Raw genomic sequence first — 23,369 nt, forward strand, 5'->3', positions numbered from 1 at the left:
CTGTAACTGATTTTTAAAGATTTTTATTTATTTATTTTTTATTTTTTTGAGAGAGGGAGAGTTCATGCACATAGGCATGAGCGGGGAGTTGGGGGAGGGCCAGAATGAGAGTTTCAAGCAGGTTCCACACCCATGATGGAGCCCAATGTGGGGCTTGATCTCATGACCCTGAGATCATGACCTGAGCCAAAACCAAGTGTTGGACACTTAACCAATTGAGCCACCCAGGCACCCAATTTTTGTCTTTCTTAAGTAATCTCTACACCCCACATGGGGCTTTAACTTATAATCCTGCAATCAAGAGTTGCATGCTCTACTGACTAGCTAGACAGGTGCCCCTCGTGTAACTGGCTTTTTTGGTGGGGGGCAAGGGGAGAGGGGATAGAGAATCCTAGGGCTCAATATTGCAACCCTGAGATCATAACCTGAGCTGAGATCAAAAGTCGAATGCTTAACTGAATGAGCCACCCAGACACTCCTTGGTTTTTAATTTCATATTGTTGTGGTTGGAAAAGATGCTTGATATGATTTAAATCTTCTTAAATTTATTGAGACTTGTTTTTGGCCTATCATGAGATCTGTTCTGGGGAATATTCCATGTGCGGTTCTGCTTCTTATCTAGATTTTACATTCCTGTCACAACATAGGGAGCACAGTGCTAGGACTTGAGAAGAGCTTGAGAAAGTATTTCTGAATTGTTAACTAAATAAATGCCATGTCCTCATAACAAACACATATCATTTTTGTGTGGGTTAGAGCAGGGCAACATGATTCAGTTAAAATCTAAATTGTCAATTAAGCACAATTTTGTTAAGATGTCTTTTCTTACCAAGTTGATCTATAGATTTTACACAGTACCAAGCAACATCTCGGCAAGCTTTTTTGTAGAAATTGAAAAGCTGATTCTAAAATTCATACAGAAAGATAAAGGATGTAGAATAGCCAAAACAACTTTAGAAAGGAAAAACAGAAGATGGAAGTGGAGTAGGAGGACCCTAGGCTCACCTCATCCCACAAATACAACTAGATAACTGTGAAATCATCCTAAATACACCAGAAATTGACCTAAAGACTGACAGAACAAACTCTACAACTAAAGGGAGAGAAAAAGCCACATGAAGGAAGGTAGAAAGTGCAGAGATGTGGTTTAGGGGAGAAACAGATCACAGCTGCTGCAAAGGGAAGGAAGTCATGATCACAGAGTAGGGTGAGAGAGAGAGAGGAGCACACAGAGGAATGCATAAGCAGAATGTTTCCCCATAGACACCGGCTTGGAAAATGAGAGGGGCTGAATTTTCATGAGTTCTTGCAAGCAGCAGGGCTGAAAGCCTGGAATTGTAAAGGTCAGTGGGCTTGGCTGGGATAGGGCCAGGAGAGCACTGAACTGCTCCTGGAGAGAAGGCAGGCAAACAACCCCAGACCATACAGTGTGGCAACAGTCATCTGAACAATGCCTGAGGCATGCAGTGGAGAGATTATTTGCTCTTCTTAGAGTGTGTCCCTGAGAGGCAGTATTTGTAGAGATGCCTCTCTGGGGACAAAGGAGATAACTTGTATCATTGCCCTCCCTTGCCCTTCAGCATAAACATAGAACCACCTCAGGAAGTAATTCCAACACTTGCTGCCTAACTAGCTTACACCAAGCCCCAACCCTTGCACTCCAGGGGATCTACTCTTCTCAGGCACACTTGCTTCAGTCCTAGCTTGGTGGTCTCCTCTCCCAGAAGACCAGTACAAACTCTTGCCCACACCACATCTCCCACTCAGAGAATTTTGCAGGACCTCAGTTCTGATGGAGGTAGTGACAGGTCTCATTTCACAAGCAGACCAGAGCACACTTACCTGCCACATTCAGGTAAGGGACCAATCACTACTCACAGCAGGCAAGGAGAACCTCTGCAGATAGAGTAGCCAGGACACAATAGCAGAGTGCATGCAGCACACACTGAAGATACCACCTGGAGCACCAGGCCCAGGGCACTACATGACCTCTTCTTTATAAGGCTGTTATTTTCAGGAGCAGAAGATATAACTGGTTTTTCTAACATAGAGAAGAAGACAGAAACCTGGACAAAAATGCCAAGATGGAAGAATTCATCCCAAATGAAAGAACAAGATAACTCCATGGCCAGAGATCTAAGCAAAACAGATATAAATAACATGCCTGATAGAAAATTTAAAGAAATGATCATTAGAATACTCACTAGGCTTGAGAAAAGAACAGAAGGCATCAATGAAACCCTTACCACAGAGGTAAAAGAGCTACAAAAGAATCAATCAGAAATGAAGAGTGCGGGACGCCTGGATGGCTCAGTTGGTTAAGCAGCTGCCTTCGGTTCAGGTCATGATCCCAGCGTCCTGGGATCGAGTCCCACATCGGGCCCCTTGCTCGGCAGGGAGCCTGCTTCTCCCTCTGACTCTGCCTGCCTCTCTGTCTGCCTGTGCTCGCTCTCTCTCTCTCTCTCTCTCTCTCTGACAAATTAAAAATAAAAAAAAAAAAAAAAAAAAGAAATGAAGAGTGCAATAAATGAGATTAGAAACATGGTTGATTCAATGAAAGCAGGCTGAAAGAAGCAGAGAAATGAACTAATGACCTGGAAGACAAAATAATGGAAAGGAAGGAAGATGAACAAATGAGAAGGAAAAAATATGCAAACTGAGAATAGACTTAGGGAACTTAGTGACTCCATCAAATGTAATAACATTGATATTATAGGAGTCCCAGGAGAAGAAAGGGGACAGAAAATTTATTTGAAGAAATAATAGCTGAAAACTAACCTAATCTGGGGAAAGAAAGACATCCAGAGTGAGAAGACACAGAGAACTCCCATTAAAATCAACAAAAGCAGTCCAACATCAAGACATATGGTAATTAAATTTTGCAAAATATAGTGATAAAGGAAAAATCATAAAAGCAGCAAATGAATTCATTAATTTATAAGGGAAAACCCATAAGGCTAAGCTGGAGATTTTTCAACAGAAACTTGGCAAGCCAGGAGGGAGTGGCATGATATGTTCAAAGTACTAAATGGGAAAAATCAGCAACCAAGAATATTCTATCCAGCAAGACTATCATTCATAATAGAAGGAGAGATAAAGAGTTTCCCAGACAAACAAAATCTAAAGGAGCTTGTGACCACTAAACCAGTCCTGAAAGAAATATTAAAGGGGACTCTTTGAATGGAAAGGAGATAACAAAAATGACAATAGAATGTCAGGAAACACAAAATCAGTAAAAAAATGAATTTTTCTGTAAAGATCAGTCAAGGAACTCACCAAAAAAAAGGAAATAAAAGATAATAATTATGCTTAAAACATGGGGAGAAGGGGAGAAAAGAATGGGTTCAAATTTGAACAACCATCAACTTAATATAGACTGCTATTTTCAGAAGAGGTTATATACAAACCTAATGGTCACCATATATCAAAAAATACTAATAAACATGCAAAGAATAAAAAAAAAATAAGTCCAAATATATCACTAAAGAAAATCAGCAAAACATGAAAGAGAGAAAAGTATTCAAAGATCAGAGAAAATCTCCAGAAACAACCACAGAATAGTTACTGTGAATGTAAATGGACTAAATGCTCCAATCAGAAGACACAAAGTATCAGAATGGATTAAAAAAAAAAAAAAAGACCCATGTTATGTTGCCTACAAGAGACTCATTTTAGACCTAAAGATACATGCAGATTGAAGGTGAGGGGTTGGAAAACACATATCACGCAAATGGATGTCAAAAGAAATCAGGAGTAGCAATTCTTATATTGGACAAATTGTAGTTTGTTTTTTAAGTAAGCTCCATGCCAGTTTGCAACCCAATGCAGGACTTGAACTCATGACCCTGAGATCAAGATCTGAGCTGAGATCAAGAGTCAGATGCTTAACTGACTGAGACACCTGGGTACCCTAGACAAACTGGACTTTAAAACAAAGGCTATAACAAGAGACAAAGCGGGGCATTACATAATAATAAAGAGGACAGGGGCGCCTGGGTGGCTCAGTGGGTTACAGCCTCTGTCTTTGGCTCGGGTCATGATCCCAGGGTCCTGGGATCGAGCCCCACATCGGGCTCTCTGCTCAGCGGGGAGCCTGCTTTCTCCTCTCTCTCTGCCTGCCTCTCTGCCTACTTGTGATCTCTGTCTGTCAAATAAATAAATAAAATCTTAAAAATAATAATAATAATAATAAAGAGGACAATCCTACAAGAAGATAATTACAAATATTTATGCACCCAACATTGGAGCAACCAATTATATAAAACAATTTACAACATAAAGGAAATAATAATAATACAACAACAATAGGAGCTATTAACACTCCACTTACATCAATGGACAGATCATTTAACCAGAAAATTGAGAAGTAAACAATGGCTTTGAATGACACACCAGACCAGTGGACTTAACAGATACATTTCATCCTAAAACAGCAGGCTATACATTCTTTCCAAGTGCACATAGAACGTTCTTCAGAATATATCACATATTAGGTCACAAACAGGCCTCAACAAATAGAAAAAGACTGAAGTCATACCATACAACTTTTCTGACCACAATGCTATAAACCTAGAAGTCAACCACAAGAAAAAAATCTGGAAAGATCACAAACACACGTAGGTTAAACAACATACTACTAACCAATGAACAAGTCTACCAGGAAATCAAAGAAGAAATTAACAAATGCATGGAGACAAATGAAAATGAAAACACAACAGTCCAACACCTTTGGGATACACCAAAACCAGTCCAAGAGGGAAGTACATAACAATACTGGCCTACCTCAAGAAGCAATAAAAATCTCAAGCAAACAACCTAATCTTATACCTAAAGGAGCTATAAAAAGAACAATAAATGGAGCATACAGCCAGCAGAAGGAAGGAAATAATAAATATTAGAGCAGAAATAAATGCTTTAGAAACTAAAATAAATGAACAAATCAATGAAACCAGGAGCTGGTTCTTTGAAAAATTAATAAAATTGATAAACCTCTAGCCAGAGTTATTAAAAAGAGAAAGGACCCAAATAAATAAAATCACAAATGAAAGAGGAAACATAACAACAATACAAATACAGAATACAAACAATTATAAGAGAATATTATGGAAAACTATATGCCAACAAACTGGACTACCTACAAGAAATGGATAAATTTCTAGAAACATATAAATTACCAAAACTGAAACAAGAAGAAACAGAAAACTTGAACAGACGAATAACCATCAAAGAAATTGAATCAGTAATAAAAAAAATCCTAACAAAGAAAAGTCCAGGACCAGATAGGTTCACAGCTATCTGTAGAATTCTCCAAACATTTAAAGAAGAGTTAATACAGATTCTTCTCAAACTATTCCAAAAAATAAAAGAGGAAGGAAAGCTTCCCAATTCATCCTTTGAGGCCAGCATTACCCTGACACCAAAACCAGATAAAGATACCACACACACACACATAAAAGAGAACTACAGACCAATATCTCTGATGAACATAGATACAAAAATCCTCAACAAAATCTAAAAATACATTAAAAGAACCATTCACCATGATAAAGTGGAATTTGTTTCTGGGTTGCAGGATTCCTGGTTTCAGTGTTTACACATCAATCAACATGATACATCACCTTAATAAAAAAAAAAAGGATAAGAACCATATGACCATTCTACTAAATACAGAAAAAGCATTTGACAAAGTACACATCCATTCATGACAAAAACCCTCAACAAAGCAGGGATAGAGGGAACATACCTCAACATAATGAAGGCCATATATGGAAAAAACCCCAGTTAGTATCATCCTAAATGAGGAAAACCTGAGAGCTTTCCTTCTACAGTCAGGAACAAGACAAGGATGTCTACTCTCACCACTTTTATTCAAACTAATACTGGAAGACCTAGCCACAGCAAGCAGACAACAAAAAGAAATAAAAGGCATCCAAATAGGATAGCCAGGGAAGAAGTCAAACTTTTACTGTTTACAGATGATATGATATTATATATAGAAAACCAGAGACTCCACCAAAAAAATGCTAGAAACTAAAATGAATTTGGTAAAGTCACAGAATACAAAATCAAACTATGGAAATCTGTTGTATTTCTTTTTTTCCCCTCTTTCCAAAAAAACAAAAAACTCTTTTTTAAAAATTTAAATTCAATTTAAACACAACACATAGTACATTATTAGTTTCAAACGTAGTGTTCAACATTTCATCAGTTGTATGTAACACCCAGCACTCATCATAATGCGTGCCCTCCTTAATGCCCATCACCTAGTAACCCCTTCCCCTAACCCACCTCCCTTTCATCAACCCTCAGTTTGTTTCCCATAATTAAGAGTCTCTTACCATTTGTCTCCCTCTCTGATTCCTTTCTATTCAGTTTTCCCTCCCTTCACTTATGGTCCTCTGCACTGTTTCTTACATTCTACATATGAGTGAAACCATATGATAATCGTCTTTCTCCAACTGACTTATTTCATTTAACATAATACCCTCCAATTCCATCCACATCAATGCAAATGGTAAATATTCATCCTGATAGCTGAGTAATATTCTATTGTATATATACACCACATCTTCTTTATCCATTCATCTGTTGAAGGACATCTCGACTCTTTCCACAGTTTGGTTATTGTGGACATAAACACTGGGGTGCAGGTGCCCTTCACTTCAACACACCTGTATCTTTGGGGTAAACACCTAGTAATGCAATTGCTGGATTGTAAGGTAGCTCTATTTTTAACTTCTTGAAGAAACATCCATACTGTTTTCCAGAGTGGCTGTACCAGCTTGCATTCCCACTAACAATGTGGGAGGGTTCCCCTTTCTCCACATCCTCACTAAGATTTGTTGTTTCCTGTCTTCTTAATTTTAGCCATTCTGACTGGTGTAAGGTGGTATCTCATTGTGGTTTTTTGGTTTGTATTTTGCTGATAAGAAGTGATGTGGAGCATTTTTTCACTGTCAGCCATATGTCTCCTTTGGAGAAATGTCTGTTCATGTCTTCTGCCTATTTCTTGACTGGATTATTTGCTTTTGGGGTGTTGAGTTTGATAAGTTCTTCATATTACTAGTCCTTTATCTGATAATACATTTGCAAATATCTTTTCCTATTCTATAGGTTGCCTTCTGACTATTTCCTTTGCTGTGCAGAAGCTTTTTATCTTGATGAAGTCCCAACAGTTTATTTTTGTTTTTGTTTAATTTGCCTTTGGAGACCTGTCTAGCAAGAAGTTGCTGCATGGCATTTCTATACACCAATAATGAAGCAGCAGAAAGAGAAATTAAGGAATCATTATTATTTATAATTGCACCAAAACCAAAGCTGTAGTAATCAAAACAGAAGTTCCTGGCACAAAACTAGACATATAGATCAATAGAACAAAACAGAAGCTCAGAAATGAATACACAAATATACTGTCATTTAATCTTTGACAAATTAGGTAAGAATATCCAATGAGAAAGACTGTCTCTTCAAAAAATGGTGTTGGAAAAACTGGAAATGGACAGCAGCATGCAAAAGAATGAATCTTGAACACTTATATTATACACAAAAAAAACCCCTCAAAATGGATTAAGGACTTAAATGTGACACCTGGAACCATAACCATAAAACCTCTCCTACAAGAGAGCACAGGCAGTAACTTCTTTGACATCAACTACAACAACTTCTTTCTACATCTGTTCCCTGAGGCAAGGGAAACAAAAGCAAAAATAAACTATTGCAACATCAAAATAAAAAGCTTGTGCACAGTAAAGGAAACATCCAACAAAACTAACAGGCAACTTAAGAAATGGGAGAAGATATTTGTAAATGACATATCTGATAAAGGGTTAGTATCTAAAATACATAAAGAACTTATAAAACTGAACACTCAAAAAAAATCCAATTAAAAAGTGGGCAGAAGATATGAATAGACATTTTTTCCAAAGAAGACATATAGATCTCCAACAAGCACATGAAACGATGCTCAACATCACACATTATCAGAACAATGCAAATCAAAACTACAGTGAGATATCATCTCAGAGCTGTCAGAACAGCTAAAATCAACAATGCAAGAAACGGCAGGTGTTGGTGAGGACGTGGAGAAAGGGAAACCCTCTTGCACTGTTGGTGGGAATGCAAACTGGTGCAGTCATTCTGGAAAACAGTATGGAGTTTCCTCAGAAAATTAAAGATAGAACTACCCTACAACTCACAAATTGCACTACTAGCTATTTACCCAAAGGATACAAAAATATAGATTGAAAGGGGTACATGCACCCCGATGTTTATAGCAGCATTATCAACAATAGGCAAACTATATAGAGAGCACAAATGTCCATCAACTGATGAATGGATAAAGAGGAGGTAGTATGTATACACACACACACATACATATACACAATGGAATATTACTCAGCCATAAAAAAGAACAAGATCTTGCCATTTGCAAGGACATGGATGGAGCTGGAGGGAAATAAGTTAATCAGAGAAAGACAAATATAACTTGTCATGCAATTTCACTCATATATGGAATTTCACTCATATGTGGGATTTAAGAAACAAAACAATGAGCAAAGGGAGAAGGGGGGCAAACCAAGAAACAGACTCTTTACTACAGAGAATGAAGTGATGGTTGCCAGAGGGAAAGTAGGGGAAAATGGGTTAAACAGGTGATGAGGATTAAGGAAGGCACTTGTGATGACCACTAGCTGTTGCATTTAAGTATTGAGTCACTAGATTGTAACACCTGAAACTCATATTACACTCTATGCTAATAAGTGGAATTTAACTAATTTTTTAAAAGGTAGAGCAAAGTTAAAGGATTGGATTTTAAGGCTTATTATAAATCTACAGTAATCAAGATAGTAAAGTAAAGATGTCAGGATAGACAAATAGATCAATGGGACAGAATAGAGCATCCAGAAATGGATTCACTTATATAAATAGTCAGCTGGAGAAATGGTAATGGAATAACTAGACACCGATAAACAAAAAACTGAACTTTGATCCACATTTCACACTATTTACCAAAACAAACAAAAATCTCAAAATGGATTAGAGACCTAACTCTAAAACTACAGAAATAATCTTTGTGACCTTAGATAAAGATTTCTTAGGCACAAACCAAAAATATGATCCATAAATTTTTTTAAACTTGGATTTCATCAAAATTAAAATCTTCTGTTCTTCAAAAGATACTCTTAAAAAAATTAAGTAATCTCCATGTCCAACATGGGGTTTGAACTCACCAATCCTGAAAGACCCTAAAACTGAGCCAGCCAAGCACCTCCAATAGATACTCTTAAGACTATGAAAAGATAAGCCACACACCAAAAGAAAATATTTGCAAAACATAATCTAATAAAGGATTTATATCTATGGTATATAAAAATAAACCTCTCAACACTTAAGAATAAGAAAACAATGAACAAAAGATTTGAATAGACACTTCATTAAAAAAAGATATATGGATAGCAAAGCACATGAAAAGATACTTAACCATTAGTCACTAGGAAAAAGCAAACTGAAATCTCAATAACATACTGTGCATCACCTATTATAAGGCTGGCTTAAAATTAAAAGACTGACAACAGCAAGTTTTGGTGAGGAATGTGGAGCCAGTGAAACTCTCACACGCTACTCTGGGAATAAATAATAATTTGGAAAATAGTAACTTCTTAAAAAGGTAAATATGTACCTGCCATATGGCCTAACCATTACACTCTTAGGTGTTTACCCAAGAGAAACAAAAATGCATGTCCACAAGGACAATTCATACTTGAACATTAATAGCGGCATTATTCAAAATAGCCCAAGAAAATGGAAATATTCATTAACAGGTAAATGAATAAAGAAATTGGGTTATATCCAAACAATGGAATATACTTCACTTAAAAGGGATGTACTATTGTTACACACACCAACAGAAATGAATCTCCAAATAATTATGCTGAGTGAGAGAAACCAGACCAAACAAAGTACATGCTGTGTGATTCTCTGTATGGAATGATAAAAAAAGCAAACTAATCTATAGTAACAGAAAGAAGATCAGTGACCACCTGGGAAGCAATATGGGAAGGGCAGGAGAAAGGTAATACAAAGGGGCATTTGGAAACTTTTGGGGGTGATAGATGTGTTCATAGTCTTGATTGTGGTGATGCTTTCACAGCTGTGTACATGTGTCAAAACTTATTAAGTTGCATACTTTAAATAAGTGCACTTTACTATGTTAATTATACCTCGATACAGTTGTTTTAAAAATAATAGTTTGGGGCACCTGGGTGGCTTAGTTGGTTAAGCATCCGAATCTTGGTTTCAGCTTAGGTCATGATCTCAGGGTCCTGGAATTGAGCTCTGCATTGGACTCCATGCCCAGTGCAGAGTCTGCTTGTCCCTTTCCTTCTGCTTCTCCTCCTGCTCGCTCTCTGTCTTTCAAACAAATAAATAAAATCTTCTAAAAAATAGTTTAAGGCCTCTGCCCAGAAACTTTATTAAGATAAAATGCATATCTCAAGGCATTAACCCTAGCTACCCTAATTCCACAGTTCTAGGGTAGGACACAGATATCTACATTTGTAACAAGCCCTGCAAGTAATTGTAATGCAGGCTATCCCTAAAACATTTTTTGCAAAACTGTAGTAAAGATTTCTAGAACAAATCTTGTGACTAGAATGTTGCCTCGGGGGAAAAGAAGTAACTTTTTCTGCTGGGACTGTTACATCTTCCTGTCTTATGCCTCCAGAACATTCATGCTCAATTACCTTAATATGTATTTAGCACAGTATTAAGAGTAAATCATAGTGTTTCCCCATCTTACCTTTATATAAATTAAAATAAACTATACAATGTAGTTATTATTTCTTGGCAAAGGCCAATAGTTTAAATAATGAACTTACATCACTCAGTTGTTGTGACAGAAAACTGATGTGGTGGTTTTCCAGTCACAATTCTTAGGTTATCTTTTTCCTCATCTCATCATGCATACCCACCCTTCTATCTTCCTGTCCAACTAATAGTCAGAGAAGACACAGAAAGAATGTGAAATGGTTGCATTCCTGATAAGCCTCCGAGGACAAAGTTTATCTTTTCATATTTACATAATTTTCCTTACCAAACACACAAATCCTTGTCATTATAAATGATAGGAAATCAATTTTCCACATGAGACTAGCATTTCTTAGCTCTCACATTACCTGAAGGAAATATCTGAACTCAACTGATGCAGCTTGTGGATTTTCCTACCAACTATCCCTACTGCTATGAAGATCAACTGAAAAAACAAATGTGAAAGGGCAATGCCTACTCAAAGATGATTCCTAATTAATAAAACTATACAGCAAGTAATACCTATGAAAATAGCGTAGAAAAAAATACCTTCAACAATTCTCTCCTCCATGAAAACATAGAAAAAACTGGCAAAAGTAGTCAGAAACAATATTTTCAGAACACTAGAAACTAAGCAAAGGCTTACAGCAATGAGGAGAACACTTATTCAAGAGAAATGGCTGAATCTTGGTATGAACAGTGAGCTTTGTGGCGTTTTAGCTGCCCTGTTCCCAACCTATCCCCTCCTTCTTGATGGTAGCTTTAGAAATCAACAGCCTGCAGTCACGGTGAAAATTAGCAATCTCGCAGCCATAGGAGGGGGCAGAACAGGGTTAAAGTTTGTTCAAAGTCTCATTCCCAGAGAACTATCATTATCTGACTTGTTTAGGGGTTCCTTGGAACACCCTACTTACAAGGCTGTCTTTATTAGACCTATTCATAGCTAGCACAGTGTGAAAAGCCTTCTCTCCGGGGGCATTTGTAGACAATTACTAGAGGCAATTTTTTAACTTCTTGGCTGCCCGAGGCACTGGATAACAGCTGAGGCAAAAATAGGCTAATCAAAAGTTTAAAAGGAAAGACTTGGGAATGAGAGGTCCATAGTGGCTTTGAAAAGCTCCCAAATATTTCTGAGAATCTAGAAGACCATGTATAAATGCCCAAGTCTGTGTGCATTTTCAGGACAAATCTAAGAAGGCCTTAAGCTCTCATCTTTAGTGGGGAGAGAGCTTGGGGCTCTGAACAAACAGGAAGTGAAGGCTAAGGTGGAATTGTCACCTCGCTGGCTGTGTGTTGAAGGTGTGTTGAAAGTGCACCCCAATATCCACACAAGCTCCTGGCAAAGACTGGAAAAATTACCAAACAAACAATAAAAACAACAAACAATACCAACAAAAACCACTGGAGATGGAGGATACTTGGATTTCTAAAATTGCCACATTGTGTTATTAAATGTCCAATTTGGGGACTTGGGGGCACCTGGGTGGCTCAGTCGTTAAGTGTCTGCCTTCAGCTCAGGTCATGATCCCAGGGTCCTGGGATTAATACCCCATCAGGCTTCCTGATCAGTGGGAAGCCTACTTCTCCCTCTCCCACTCCCCCTGCTTGTTCCCTCTCTTGCTGTGTCACTCTCTGTCAAATAAATAAATAAAATCTTTAAAAAAATAAATAAATGTCCAGTTTTAACAGAAAAATTGTATGCTATGTAAAGAAACAAGAAAGCATGACCCATACATAGAAAAAAGAAAGAAAGAAAAAAAAAAGCAATCAAGAGAAATTGTCCCTGAGGAATTGAAGATAATTAGACTTCCTAGACCAAGAATTTAAATCAACTATTTAAAAACTGTTCAAAGAATTAAAGGAATCCATAAAAAAGAACTAAAGGAAATTATGAGAACAAACTCTCATCATACTGAGAAAATAGAAATTATATTTGAAAGGGCCAAGAGAAATTCTGGCTTGAAAAGTATAATAATTGAAATGAAAAATTCACTAGAGTGGCCCAAAAGCAAACTTGAAAAGGCAGAAAAGAGTCAGGGAACTTAGATATAGGTCAACTGAAACTATCCAGTTTGAGGAAGAGAAAGAAAAAGAATGAAATAGAATTTTCATAGCCATAAAGACCTGTAGGACTCCACTGCATACAACATAGACAGAATGGGAATCCCAGAAGACAGAAACAAAGGGGTTAAAAGAATACTTAAAGAAATAATGGTTGAAGACTTCCTAAATTGGATGAAAAACACTAATCTCCATATCCAAATGATCTATCTACAAACTCCAAGAAATATAAATTCAAAGAGGGTTACATCTAGACATATCAAACTGTCAAAACATAAAGAATCTGAAAGCAGTAAAGAGAAAAGCAACTTGTCACATGCAAGACATTTAAAAAAATTTATCTCTGATCTTTACATACATATGTATTTTTTAAAAAGATTTTATTTATTTATTTGACAGAAAGATAGCACAAGTAGGCAGAGCGGCAGGCAGAAGGAGAAGGAGGAGCAGGCTCTCCACGGAGCAGGGAGCCTGATGTGGGACTCGATCCCAGGATCCTGGGATCATGACCTGAGCCTAAGGCAGAGGCTTAACCAACTGAGCCCCCCAGGTTCCCCTGTATATGTATTTTTTAGAGGGAGCATACACATGCACTGGGGTAGGGGCAGAGCAGAGGGAGAGAGAGAATCCCAAGCAGGCTCCATGCCCAGCATGGAGCCCAGTGTGGGGATTGATATCATGACCCTGAAATCATGACCTGAGCTGAAATCAAGAGTCGGACACTTAACCGACTTAGCCACCCAGGTGCCCCAAGACATTTTCAGTAAGACTAATAGTTGATTTCTTATCAGAAACTATGGAAGCCACGAAACAGTACATGACATGACATACTCAAAATGCTTAAAGAAAATGACTGTCAACCAAGAATTCTGTATCTACGGCCAACTGATTTTCAATAAGGGTGCTGCCTTAGTTTGGGCTGCTGTAACAAATTACCACAGACTGGACAGCTTATATACAACAGATATTTATTTCTCACAGTTCTGGAGGCTTGGAAGTCTGAGATTCCGTGCCAGCATGGTTGAATTCTGGCGAGGGTCCTCTTCTGGGTTGCAGATTGGTGACTTCTCATTATATCCTCATCACAGCAGAGAGCAGACAGAGGAAGCAAGTTCTCTCATGGCACTTATAAAGGCATTAATCCTATTCGTGATGGCTGAACTCTTATAACCACATCTACTCCTAATTACTTCCCAAAGTCTTCACTTTCTCAAACCATTAGGTATTACCATTGGGTAAAGTTCTAACGAATGAATTTTGGGGGAACACAAACATAGTTATGCCACTTGAGTCCATAACAAGTGCCAAGGCCATCCAGTGGAGAATAGAATAGTCTTTTTAACAAATGGTTCAGGGACAGCAGGATATATATATATATATACACACATACACACACACACACATACGTACATATATATATATATATGTATGTATATATATATGGAAAAATAAACTTAGATTCCTAATTCACATCTTATACAAAAATTAACTCAAAATGGATCCAGGAGTTAAAACTAAATTTTTAAAGAAGAGCATAGGTGTAAATCTTGGATTAGGTAATGGTTTCTTAGATCTGACACCAATACACAAGCAACCAAAGAAAAAACAGATAAATTAGACTTCATCAAAGTTAAAAACTTTTGTACTTCAAAAGACATCACCAAGAAAATGAAAAGACATCCCACAGAATGGGAAAAAATATTTGTAAATCATATATTTGATGAATCTAATACCCAGAATATATAGTTTTTTACAACAACCATAAAAAGACGAATAACCTAATTAAAAAATGGTCAAAGAAGTTGTATAGATGTCTCTTCAAAGGAAATATACAAATGGCCAATAAACACAAGAAAAGATGCTCAATATCACCAGCATTAGGGAAATGTAAATCAAAACCACAATGAGCTACCACTTCACACCTACTGGGGTGGTAAGAAGAAGAAGGAGAAGGAGAAAAAGAGGAAGACAATCACAAGTGTTAGTGAGAGGGGGAGAAGATGGAACACTTATACACTGCGGGTACAAAGAAGAAATGGTGCTAGTATTTTAGAAAACAATTCGGAAGTTCCTCAGAAATTAACATGGATTGACTATGGCCCAGCATTTATTTATTATTTATATACATACATACTCTTTCAGAGGTTTGCACAAAAACTTGTACACAAGTTCCCTTAGCAGCATTATTCATAATATCTAAAAAATGGAGACCACCCAAATATCCATCAACTTATGAATAGATAAACAAAAATGCCATAACATACAATGCACTATATTTCAACCATGGGAAGGAATGAAATATTGAGTCATGCCACAACACCAATGAACGCTGAAAAAATTATGCCAAGTGAAACAGGACAGAAAGTGTCATTTTTTATATGATCCCATTTATGTAAAATGCCGAGAATAAGAAAATCCATTCAGATAGAAAGTAGATTAGTGGTTGCCAGGGGCAGAGGGGAGAAGGGAGAAGATGGGGAATGACTGCTAATGGGTACTGGGTTTTTTTGCCGGGGAGAGTGATGAAAATGTTCTGGGGATGGCTGCACGACCCTGTGAATAGACTAACACCGATGGAATTGCACACTTTAAGAGAGTACATTTTATGGTATGTTAATTATATCTCAGCTTAAAAAAAAAAAGCAGTACAGCTTCTGAAAGCAGTATTGGCCATTTAAATCCTCATTCGCATAATCTTGGGTAGCTTTGCGACGTGGTGTTGAGAAAGTTGATCTTGGCAATTAGGTATGTGGGGGGAACACAGCTGAAAGGCACACATCCACACACAACCACAGGAAAAAAAACCCCACACAATGTAAAACAAGCACAGGTGCTTCCAGGAACCATGAAAATGGGACCCACAGTTCTTTTCCTGGCCAGCCATTGCCTTCAACAATATCCCCAGTGTGCACACCCACCACAAAGTTGTAATCAGTATAATCCCCAGGCTAAATTTAGCAAGGTAATCTTACCTTTAATATTGTTTTGTTGTTCCATCAGTAATTTACTTATTTCTGAAAACCAACAGTCTCTGATTTCTTTTGAAGCTGCCTGCAAGTGGTAGATAAGAAGATACTATGAATATCAGACCACCTGGAACATTAACTGGACAAGGTTTTTATTCTCTGGGTGACCTCTGGAATAATGAGATAGGAAACACTTGCCAAGCCATGGGAACACAGGAAAGAGTAGCAGACACTTATGGGGAAGACGTGAACTTTACCTGCAGGATGTATTTCTCAGGTCCATTTCGGTGGGCAATTTCAAACTTTCGGCTGCTCCCCCTGCCAAGCTGGCGAATTGACAGTGTCACCAACTATTGTATGGAAAGAAAAAGAAGTGCTGTACTACCATTTTCTCATTTTAAAATTGTCCCTGTCGGCCACTCTGTTTCTTTCTACCCTTGATAGCTCTCTTCTTCCGTCTTCTTTCCACGTGTTTTGTTGCCCTCTGTTAATGGTCCCAGGGAGCATAAAGCATAAGCACAGTGTGGCAGTGTCCTCTGTCCTTTCTTTTTCAGGAGACAACACAGACTACATCTTTTTTATATGACAGGCTGGAGCCCTCAACCTTTAAGCAAAGAGATCATCTCTCCTTTAACACCTAAGTATTTCACGAATCTGTGAAATAAGTGAATTAGTATCCATTAAGAAACATAAATAACAAAAGCTACCATGAAGAATTAACAACTTTAATCACAAGAGCACAAATATGTGTGTATGTGTGTGCATGTATGCACATGTGTGTGGTGTGGGGGTGGGGATGGGGTAGTCTCATCACCAGCTATGAAATATTTCCTACACAGGCTAGAGATGATGCTTGGTGTGGACATGGGTTCCTAGACCCCCAGAGTCTTTGTCAATGTTTGTATGCAAAGATGTGTGGTTTAGAAGGACAAGTCGGAGACAAAATCCAGCCCATGCTCTAATCATCAAATCTTTCACCCCTCTGCCTAGAGGGTACTTTCCTAATTTGTTTGTCAGGACAGGCTACCATATGGTCCCTGTTCTCCATCTAGCATGAAGGCAGCTCTATCCTAGCCCTGGCCCAGTCCAGTGACTGATGACAAGTTCTGACGTTGGAGTTAGAAAGGCCTGGGTGTGGAGTCTAGTTCTGTTGTGTGGCATTTGGCAAGTTAACCTCTCCTCTCTAGGCTTCAGTTTTCCTTAAAATAAGGATAACGATTTTCCTCTCCATAGGGTCATGCTGCTTCTCCAGTGTAACAGGACCACTTTACCTTCAGAGATTTCTTAAAGCTGTAATGAGGAGCGAGGCCCTGGTCACTGGGCTCCATTCGAATCTTACAGAACACGATTCCCCTTTCAAATAGATAGATTTGCCTCTGGCTGGGCTTAAATCGAATAAAATCCTTCATTTTATAACGATCCTTGTGAACTGTCCAGACGTTGAAAGAGCCATGCATCAACAGCTTGCCCAGTTTCTTGATATCATCCTTCGGGGAAGATAGACATACATGAAAAGAAGCTGTTACATTACTAGACAGGGAAAAAACTCTTGAGGGTCTGCTTGCAAATTCTAAAGTATGCTTATTCAAAGTTGATAGTTTAAAAAGTGCCAAACAGGTTCATCTGTCACTAAATCAAAGCTATAATTTTGTGAGCTTCACTGAGCATGGCACCGTTCAGTTATATAGATCTGTGCAAGGTAATAAACATAAAGCATGTGAGAAATACTTGAACTAAAGATATTGGTATTCTGATATTTTGGCCTTTGTAATTAATCTTAGCTAACAGAATTCTATTTCCACTTCTTTGTTTTTGATACATGACAGTCTACTTTAAAAGGGCAAGAAATTAACATTTAAGTATGTCCAGGAGAGACAGAATTTTTGCTGCATTATGGACCTTTTCCATAATCATCCATGCACTCCCTCTGCATCCCAACATCTGCTCTGGGTATGACCACCTGAGAACATGAGATTTGTTCTGAAATTTGTTATGAAAACTTCATATAACCTAATCTTCATAACATTGTTAAGAAAATAATAATGACATTTAACTTTGCATTTCTCAGAGTAAGTGGAGAGTGCAAAGATAATCCCAAATGCCAAAATTTTTTAGAAAGTCTATTTGGCTTCAGGGTGCATTTTATGCCTATCCCTCTACCAGCAAACACATCTTTCTCATATGTCTGGTTGAAAGTCCAAATGAGTGACCCTGCCGTCTCTGAGTTCTCTCCAAAGGGTAGTAGAGTGAGATGAGCTAAGAACGTTGAATTTTATCTGGCATTTTTTAAACATTAGATCACTTGAAGCAGATAATCAAGAATTTATTTCCCTGAAGGAAAATGCCAAAAGGAGAAAAGTATGTGAACAGGACCAGGACAGAGAAATTTCCCTGAGTTATGTCTAGCTGAGATAAATCCCTACAATTTCTGAGTTAATACTACAAGTATGTACATTATTTCTAATTGGGCATTTTTATAATTTATTGTTTATATTGAACAAACTATGAATATTGTTTTAAAAATAATTTACTGCACTTCTGAAATTCTAAAATAAAAACTTCAAGAGCATAAACTCGACTTATTTCTATGGTGCTTGTGGCATATTTTCTGTGCTGTTCTTCTCTTCATGCTTTGTAAAAGTTACATGTGTGAACTGTGGTGAGTGAACCCCTCAGTGAGGAATAAAGAGTCCCCAGCCATAAGGACTGCTCTCCTAAAAGCATGATACTCCTGGTTTGTTTGCACAGGCTCAGTTTGACCATACTCTGAGACACACGGGCAATGGGTTCATGAGGAACCTTGAGAAGTTTTACCACTTTATCCACATCCTTCCAGGAGCCACACTATCCCTCAGTGATTGTATTCTCTTTTAAACCCATTCAATTTCTATTAGATAGACATAAATAATGCAGGAAATACATTTTTGTCAAGTTGACTGGCAAAAGTTGGTGTTTAATATTTGCCACATGAACTACAACCAGTAGTTTCTATTTTATTTTTTAAAAAGATTTATTTGAGAGAGAGAGAGAGAATGAGTGAGGGGGGCAGAGGGAGAGAGAATCTCAATCAGACTCGGCTCTGAGCACAGAGCTGGACACGGGGCTTGATCCCACGACCCTGAGATCATGACCTGAGTCCATAGCTTCACCAATTGTGTAGTTTGTATTTTAAAATGTACTTATATCCCACCTCATTTCAAAAATGTGATCTATCTGATAAAAATATATACATTATAGGCAGACAGAAAATAACCAATTAGGGTGAAAAAAGATTTTAAAAAATGAGATGAAGAGGTTATACATAAAACCCATATAATAAAGACATGTAAACCTACTGCACACTAGGCTAGGACTTTCTAGTGGGAAATATAGAAGGAAACACAGAGAGTTGTATTATACATTATATCCAAAGACATGCCTAAACCAGTTGTTCAGAAAATGCACAGCAATTTCTGAACAACTCCATGGAAGAAATTTCTTCCATGGGTCTTGGTTCTCATAAAAAGTCACCAAGTCAAATACTGAGCCCATCCTCAACCACATCCCAGAATAGATAAACAGATGGATTTTAGGTAAAGCTGTTTCTGACAACACATTTGGTGAATGTGGAGGCATCACTTCAAATCACAGCTGTTAAAAGCAATTCTAAAAGAAGCCAAAATAGAGAACCCAGAAATGGATCCTTAACTCTATGGTCAACTAATCTTTGACAAAGCAGGAAAAAATATCCAATGAGAAAAATATAGTCTCTTCAACAAACGGTGTTGGGAAAATTAGCCACATGCCGAAGAATGAAACTGTCCCATTTCCGTACACCATACACAAAAACAGACTCAAAATGGATGAAAGCTCTAAATGTGAGACAGGAATCCATCAAAATCCTAGAGGAGAACACGGGCAGCAAATTCTGTGACTTCTTGCTAGCCATGTCTCCAAAGGCAAGAGAAACAAAGGCAAAAATGAACTATTGGGACTCCAAAAGCTTTTGCACAGCAAAGGAAACAGTCAACAAAACCAAAAGACAAGCTACAGAATGGGAGAAGATATTTGCAAATGTCTTATCAGGTAAAGGGCTAATACTCGAAATCTATAAAGAACTTACCAAACTCAACCCCCAAAGAACAAATAATCCAAGCAAGAAATGGGCAGAAGACATGAACAACAGATATTTTTCCAAAGAAAACATAAAAATGGCCAACAGACACATGAAAAAAATGTAAATATCACTTGGCCTGAGGGAAATATAAACCAAAACCACAATGAGATACCACCTCACACTAGTCAGAATGGCTAAAATGAACAAGTCAGGAAATGACAGATGTTGGGAAGGATGCAGAGGAAGAGCAACCTTCTTATGCTGTGAGTGGGAATGCAAGCTGTTGCAGACATTCCAAAAAACAGTATAGAGGTTCCTCAAAAAGTTGAAAATAGAGCTACCCTATGACCTAATAATTGCACTACTAGGTACTTACCCCAAAGATACAACTGTAGTGACCCAAAGGGGCACGTGCACCCTCATTTATTTATAGCAGAAATGTCTACTATGGAAACAAACTATGGAAACAGCCCAGATGTCCAATGACAGATGAATGGATAAGAAGATATGGTATATAAATACAATGGAATACTACTCAGCCATCAAAAAGGTGAAATCTTGCTATTTGCAATGACGTGGATGGAACTAGAGGGTATTATGCTAAGGGAAAGATGTCAACCAGAGAAAGACAATTATCACATGATTTTACTCATATGTGGAATTTAAGATACAAAATAGATGATCATAGGGGACGGGAGGGAAAAATAAAACAAGATGAAATCAGAGAGGGAGACAAACCATAAGAAACTCTTAACCATAGGAAACAAACTGAGGGTTGCTGAGAGGGAGGACGGTTGGGGCTGGAGTAACTAGGTGATGGATATTTAGGAGGCAATGTGAGGTAATGAGCACTGGGTACTATCACTGAACTTTACTTCTGATACTAAAAATACACTACATGTTAACTAACTGAATTTAAATTTAAAAAATTTAAATTCAAATTTAAATAAATTTGAATTTATTCAATAAATTCAAAATTTAAATAAAAATTTGAAAAAGGACTGATTAAATAAATAAATAAATAAAATTTAAAATAAAATTAGTGGAGACATAAAATATAGGCATCTCATTACCTTTTATTAATAAAGGTTGTCTAAAAATTTTTAAAAAGTGAAAATAAATAAATGAAGCCAGAATGATGGGGGAGGGGGAACAAGTCCCAGTGTACACTCTCTAATGACCTGTGGAGGGCTGGTAAGGTTAGTTAAGTTGTCTTCCAAGACCATGGGCTGCAGAGAAAACTGCCCTGTCTGTAGTCCTGCTAAAGAGGCAACCTTAAACAGTGATGTTGCCATTATCACCTCTGCTCTCTCCTCCTCCTCCCTCTGGCAGCCATAACTGTTTGCATCTTGGTAGTGTCAGTTGACCAATGGATATGAATCCAGAGAGGGGCCAGCCCCTGACCGTAGAGGACAATCTGATCCCTGTCCGAACTGAGGAAGTAAGTAGCAGGAGTTGTAGTTGTGAGACGCTTCATAAGAGGGAAAGAGGTGGAATAAACAATAAGGCAGTAGAGCAACAAAGAAAGTGAGTCACCAGAAGACCAGAAACTATGAGGAAGAGGAAAAGACACCGATGGAGGGAAAGAACCAGACAGCAGGTGGTAAGAGGAGAAGACAGCAGGTGTGTGGATATACCTGGCACATACAGGCAGAGCACACAGGTAAGAATCCCCACTCTCTCCCAAGTCAAGATTCTAGAACTGCTATGGGTCCTCGAATTGTCCCATTCCTACCTCCATGAGCTTGGCTCTTCCCAAGGCTCTATGGTCACCCATTCTAGTAAGCCCACCATCACTAAAGGTCATGGGAGGGAACTGTTGGGTCTTTTGAATCCAGCTAAAAAAGAAGGGTTGCATGTGATGGGATTGGATATCTCAATACTCAAGCCCATCTTGCAGTGGCTGAGGTTGCGTGCCCCATGCAATGTTGCTGAAGGGCAGGTGCACGCATATTGCCACCAGCCAGGATGCGTGGAGGCAACCCCACCTCCCAAGGGAAAGGGCAGAGGGAGTGGAGTTCCTCTAGCAAGACCAAAGATAACCTATGGTCATCTTTTCAAACATATGTATCCTTTCTTTCCAATCAGACTGCAGTTGGTCCCAAGACCAGGAACCATATGCATGACTCTTGTAAATATATGTCCCCCAGACACATAATATTTATTCATTTACTGGCTTGAGTGCCTGAGGAGACATGAGGCTAAAAGCTCAGCACCATGAGGAAACTTATTCAGTGATGCCCCAGTACTAAGTTGAACAGTGACTCCAAAAAAACTCATGTCCACCTGGGACCTCAGAATGTGATCTTATCTGCAAATAAGGTCTTTGCAAATGTAATGAGCTAGAATGAAGTCCTACTGGATTAGGGTGGGCACTAATCCAAAAACTGGTGTCCTCATGAGAATAGAAAATACACACACACACACACACACACACACACAGAGAGAGAGAGAGAGAGAGAGAGAGAGAGAGAGAAGCCAATCATGAAGAAGGCAGAAGCTGGAGTCATATAGCGGTAAGCCAAGGAACGCCAGGCACTGCTGGCAACGACTAGAAGCCAAGAGAGAAGCAAGAAAGGATTCTTTTCTGGAGCCTTCAGAGGATGCAAATGCCTGATAACACCTTGATTTTGGACTTTTAGCCTCCAGAACTGTGGAGCTTTATTATGGCAGCTCTAGGAAAAGAATATGTCCACAATCGTTTTTTTCCACCAGTGATGGCCATTGCTTGTGTGTGTTGAATCTAAGGGATATGAACTCAGAGATACAACACCATTGGGTGTTGGCTACCCCAAACAGATAAGCAAGTGAAAAGTCAGATGGACTCCTCCATATGGGAAATGATGGCAAAATAAACTAGTACATGTTACCACTTTTCATGTGTGGAATTTTGTAGTTAAGAGCTCTGGTATAAGAATTTCAAACGTGACTACATCAGCCAAATGAAGGATCTGGCTGAGCATGTCTGGGGAAGCTGGCCTCCAGAAAGAGGCCACATTTGGATGCCCAGGTTTTCAATCCTGGTGGTGACAGCAGTGTGGCAGAGCTGTATGCTTCTTGCACAAAGGAGGAAGAAACTTCTGGGTAAGTGAATCAGCAGAAAGTCAGTCCAGAAACAAAAAGTAGAAGCTGTAGGACAGAGAAACCTATAACTATAATCACTACAAGTAAAAGGGCTCCATCCTTTCCAATCTGATCAAGTATCCAAATGAGTTAGCCCAGGGCCCTTTATTCAGCCTCTCCCCGGTGCCCGGCATGGTGCTGGGTGCTTTTATTATTACTTAATCCTCATTTACTCCTCACAGCCGCTCTTGGCATAGGTGCCTGGAGTGGGGAAGGATGCACAGGCAATCCCACAGAGTCATTAAGGTTATTTACTCGGCCTTCCCTCCGCAGCCAACGTTCTGCTCAGGAAAGTGAGGAATGAAATCAGAAATAAT

General features: G+C 38.4%; 1 protein-coding gene across 3 annotated transcripts in view; it reads right to left on the reverse strand.

The window, feature by feature from the left end:
- Positions 1–23,369, reverse strand: part of MCF2L2 (MCF.2 cell line derived transforming sequence-like 2) — a 242,334-nt gene that overhangs the window by 17,585 nt on the left and 201,380 nt on the right. For all 3 annotated transcript variants that reach the window (XM_032875453.1, XM_032875452.1, XM_032875451.1), the window contains exons 23-25: positions 17,105–17,320; positions 16,091–16,183; positions 15,840–15,918 (exon numbers count right to left, since the gene is read on the reverse strand). In XM_032875453.1, coding sequence (XP_032731344.1) covers positions 15,840–15,918; positions 16,091–16,183; positions 17,105–17,320 — 388 coding nt within the window. The remainder of the gene's footprint in view (positions 1–15,839; positions 15,919–16,090; positions 16,184–17,104; positions 17,321–23,369) is intronic.

Source organism: Lontra canadensis, unplaced genomic scaffold (assembly GCF_010015895.1).
Source record: "Lontra canadensis isolate GAN:19392208 unplaced genomic scaffold, GSC_riverotter_1.0 scaffold56, whole genome shotgun sequence".
Taxonomy (NCBI): domain Eukaryota; kingdom Metazoa; phylum Chordata; class Mammalia; order Carnivora; family Mustelidae; genus Lontra; species Lontra canadensis.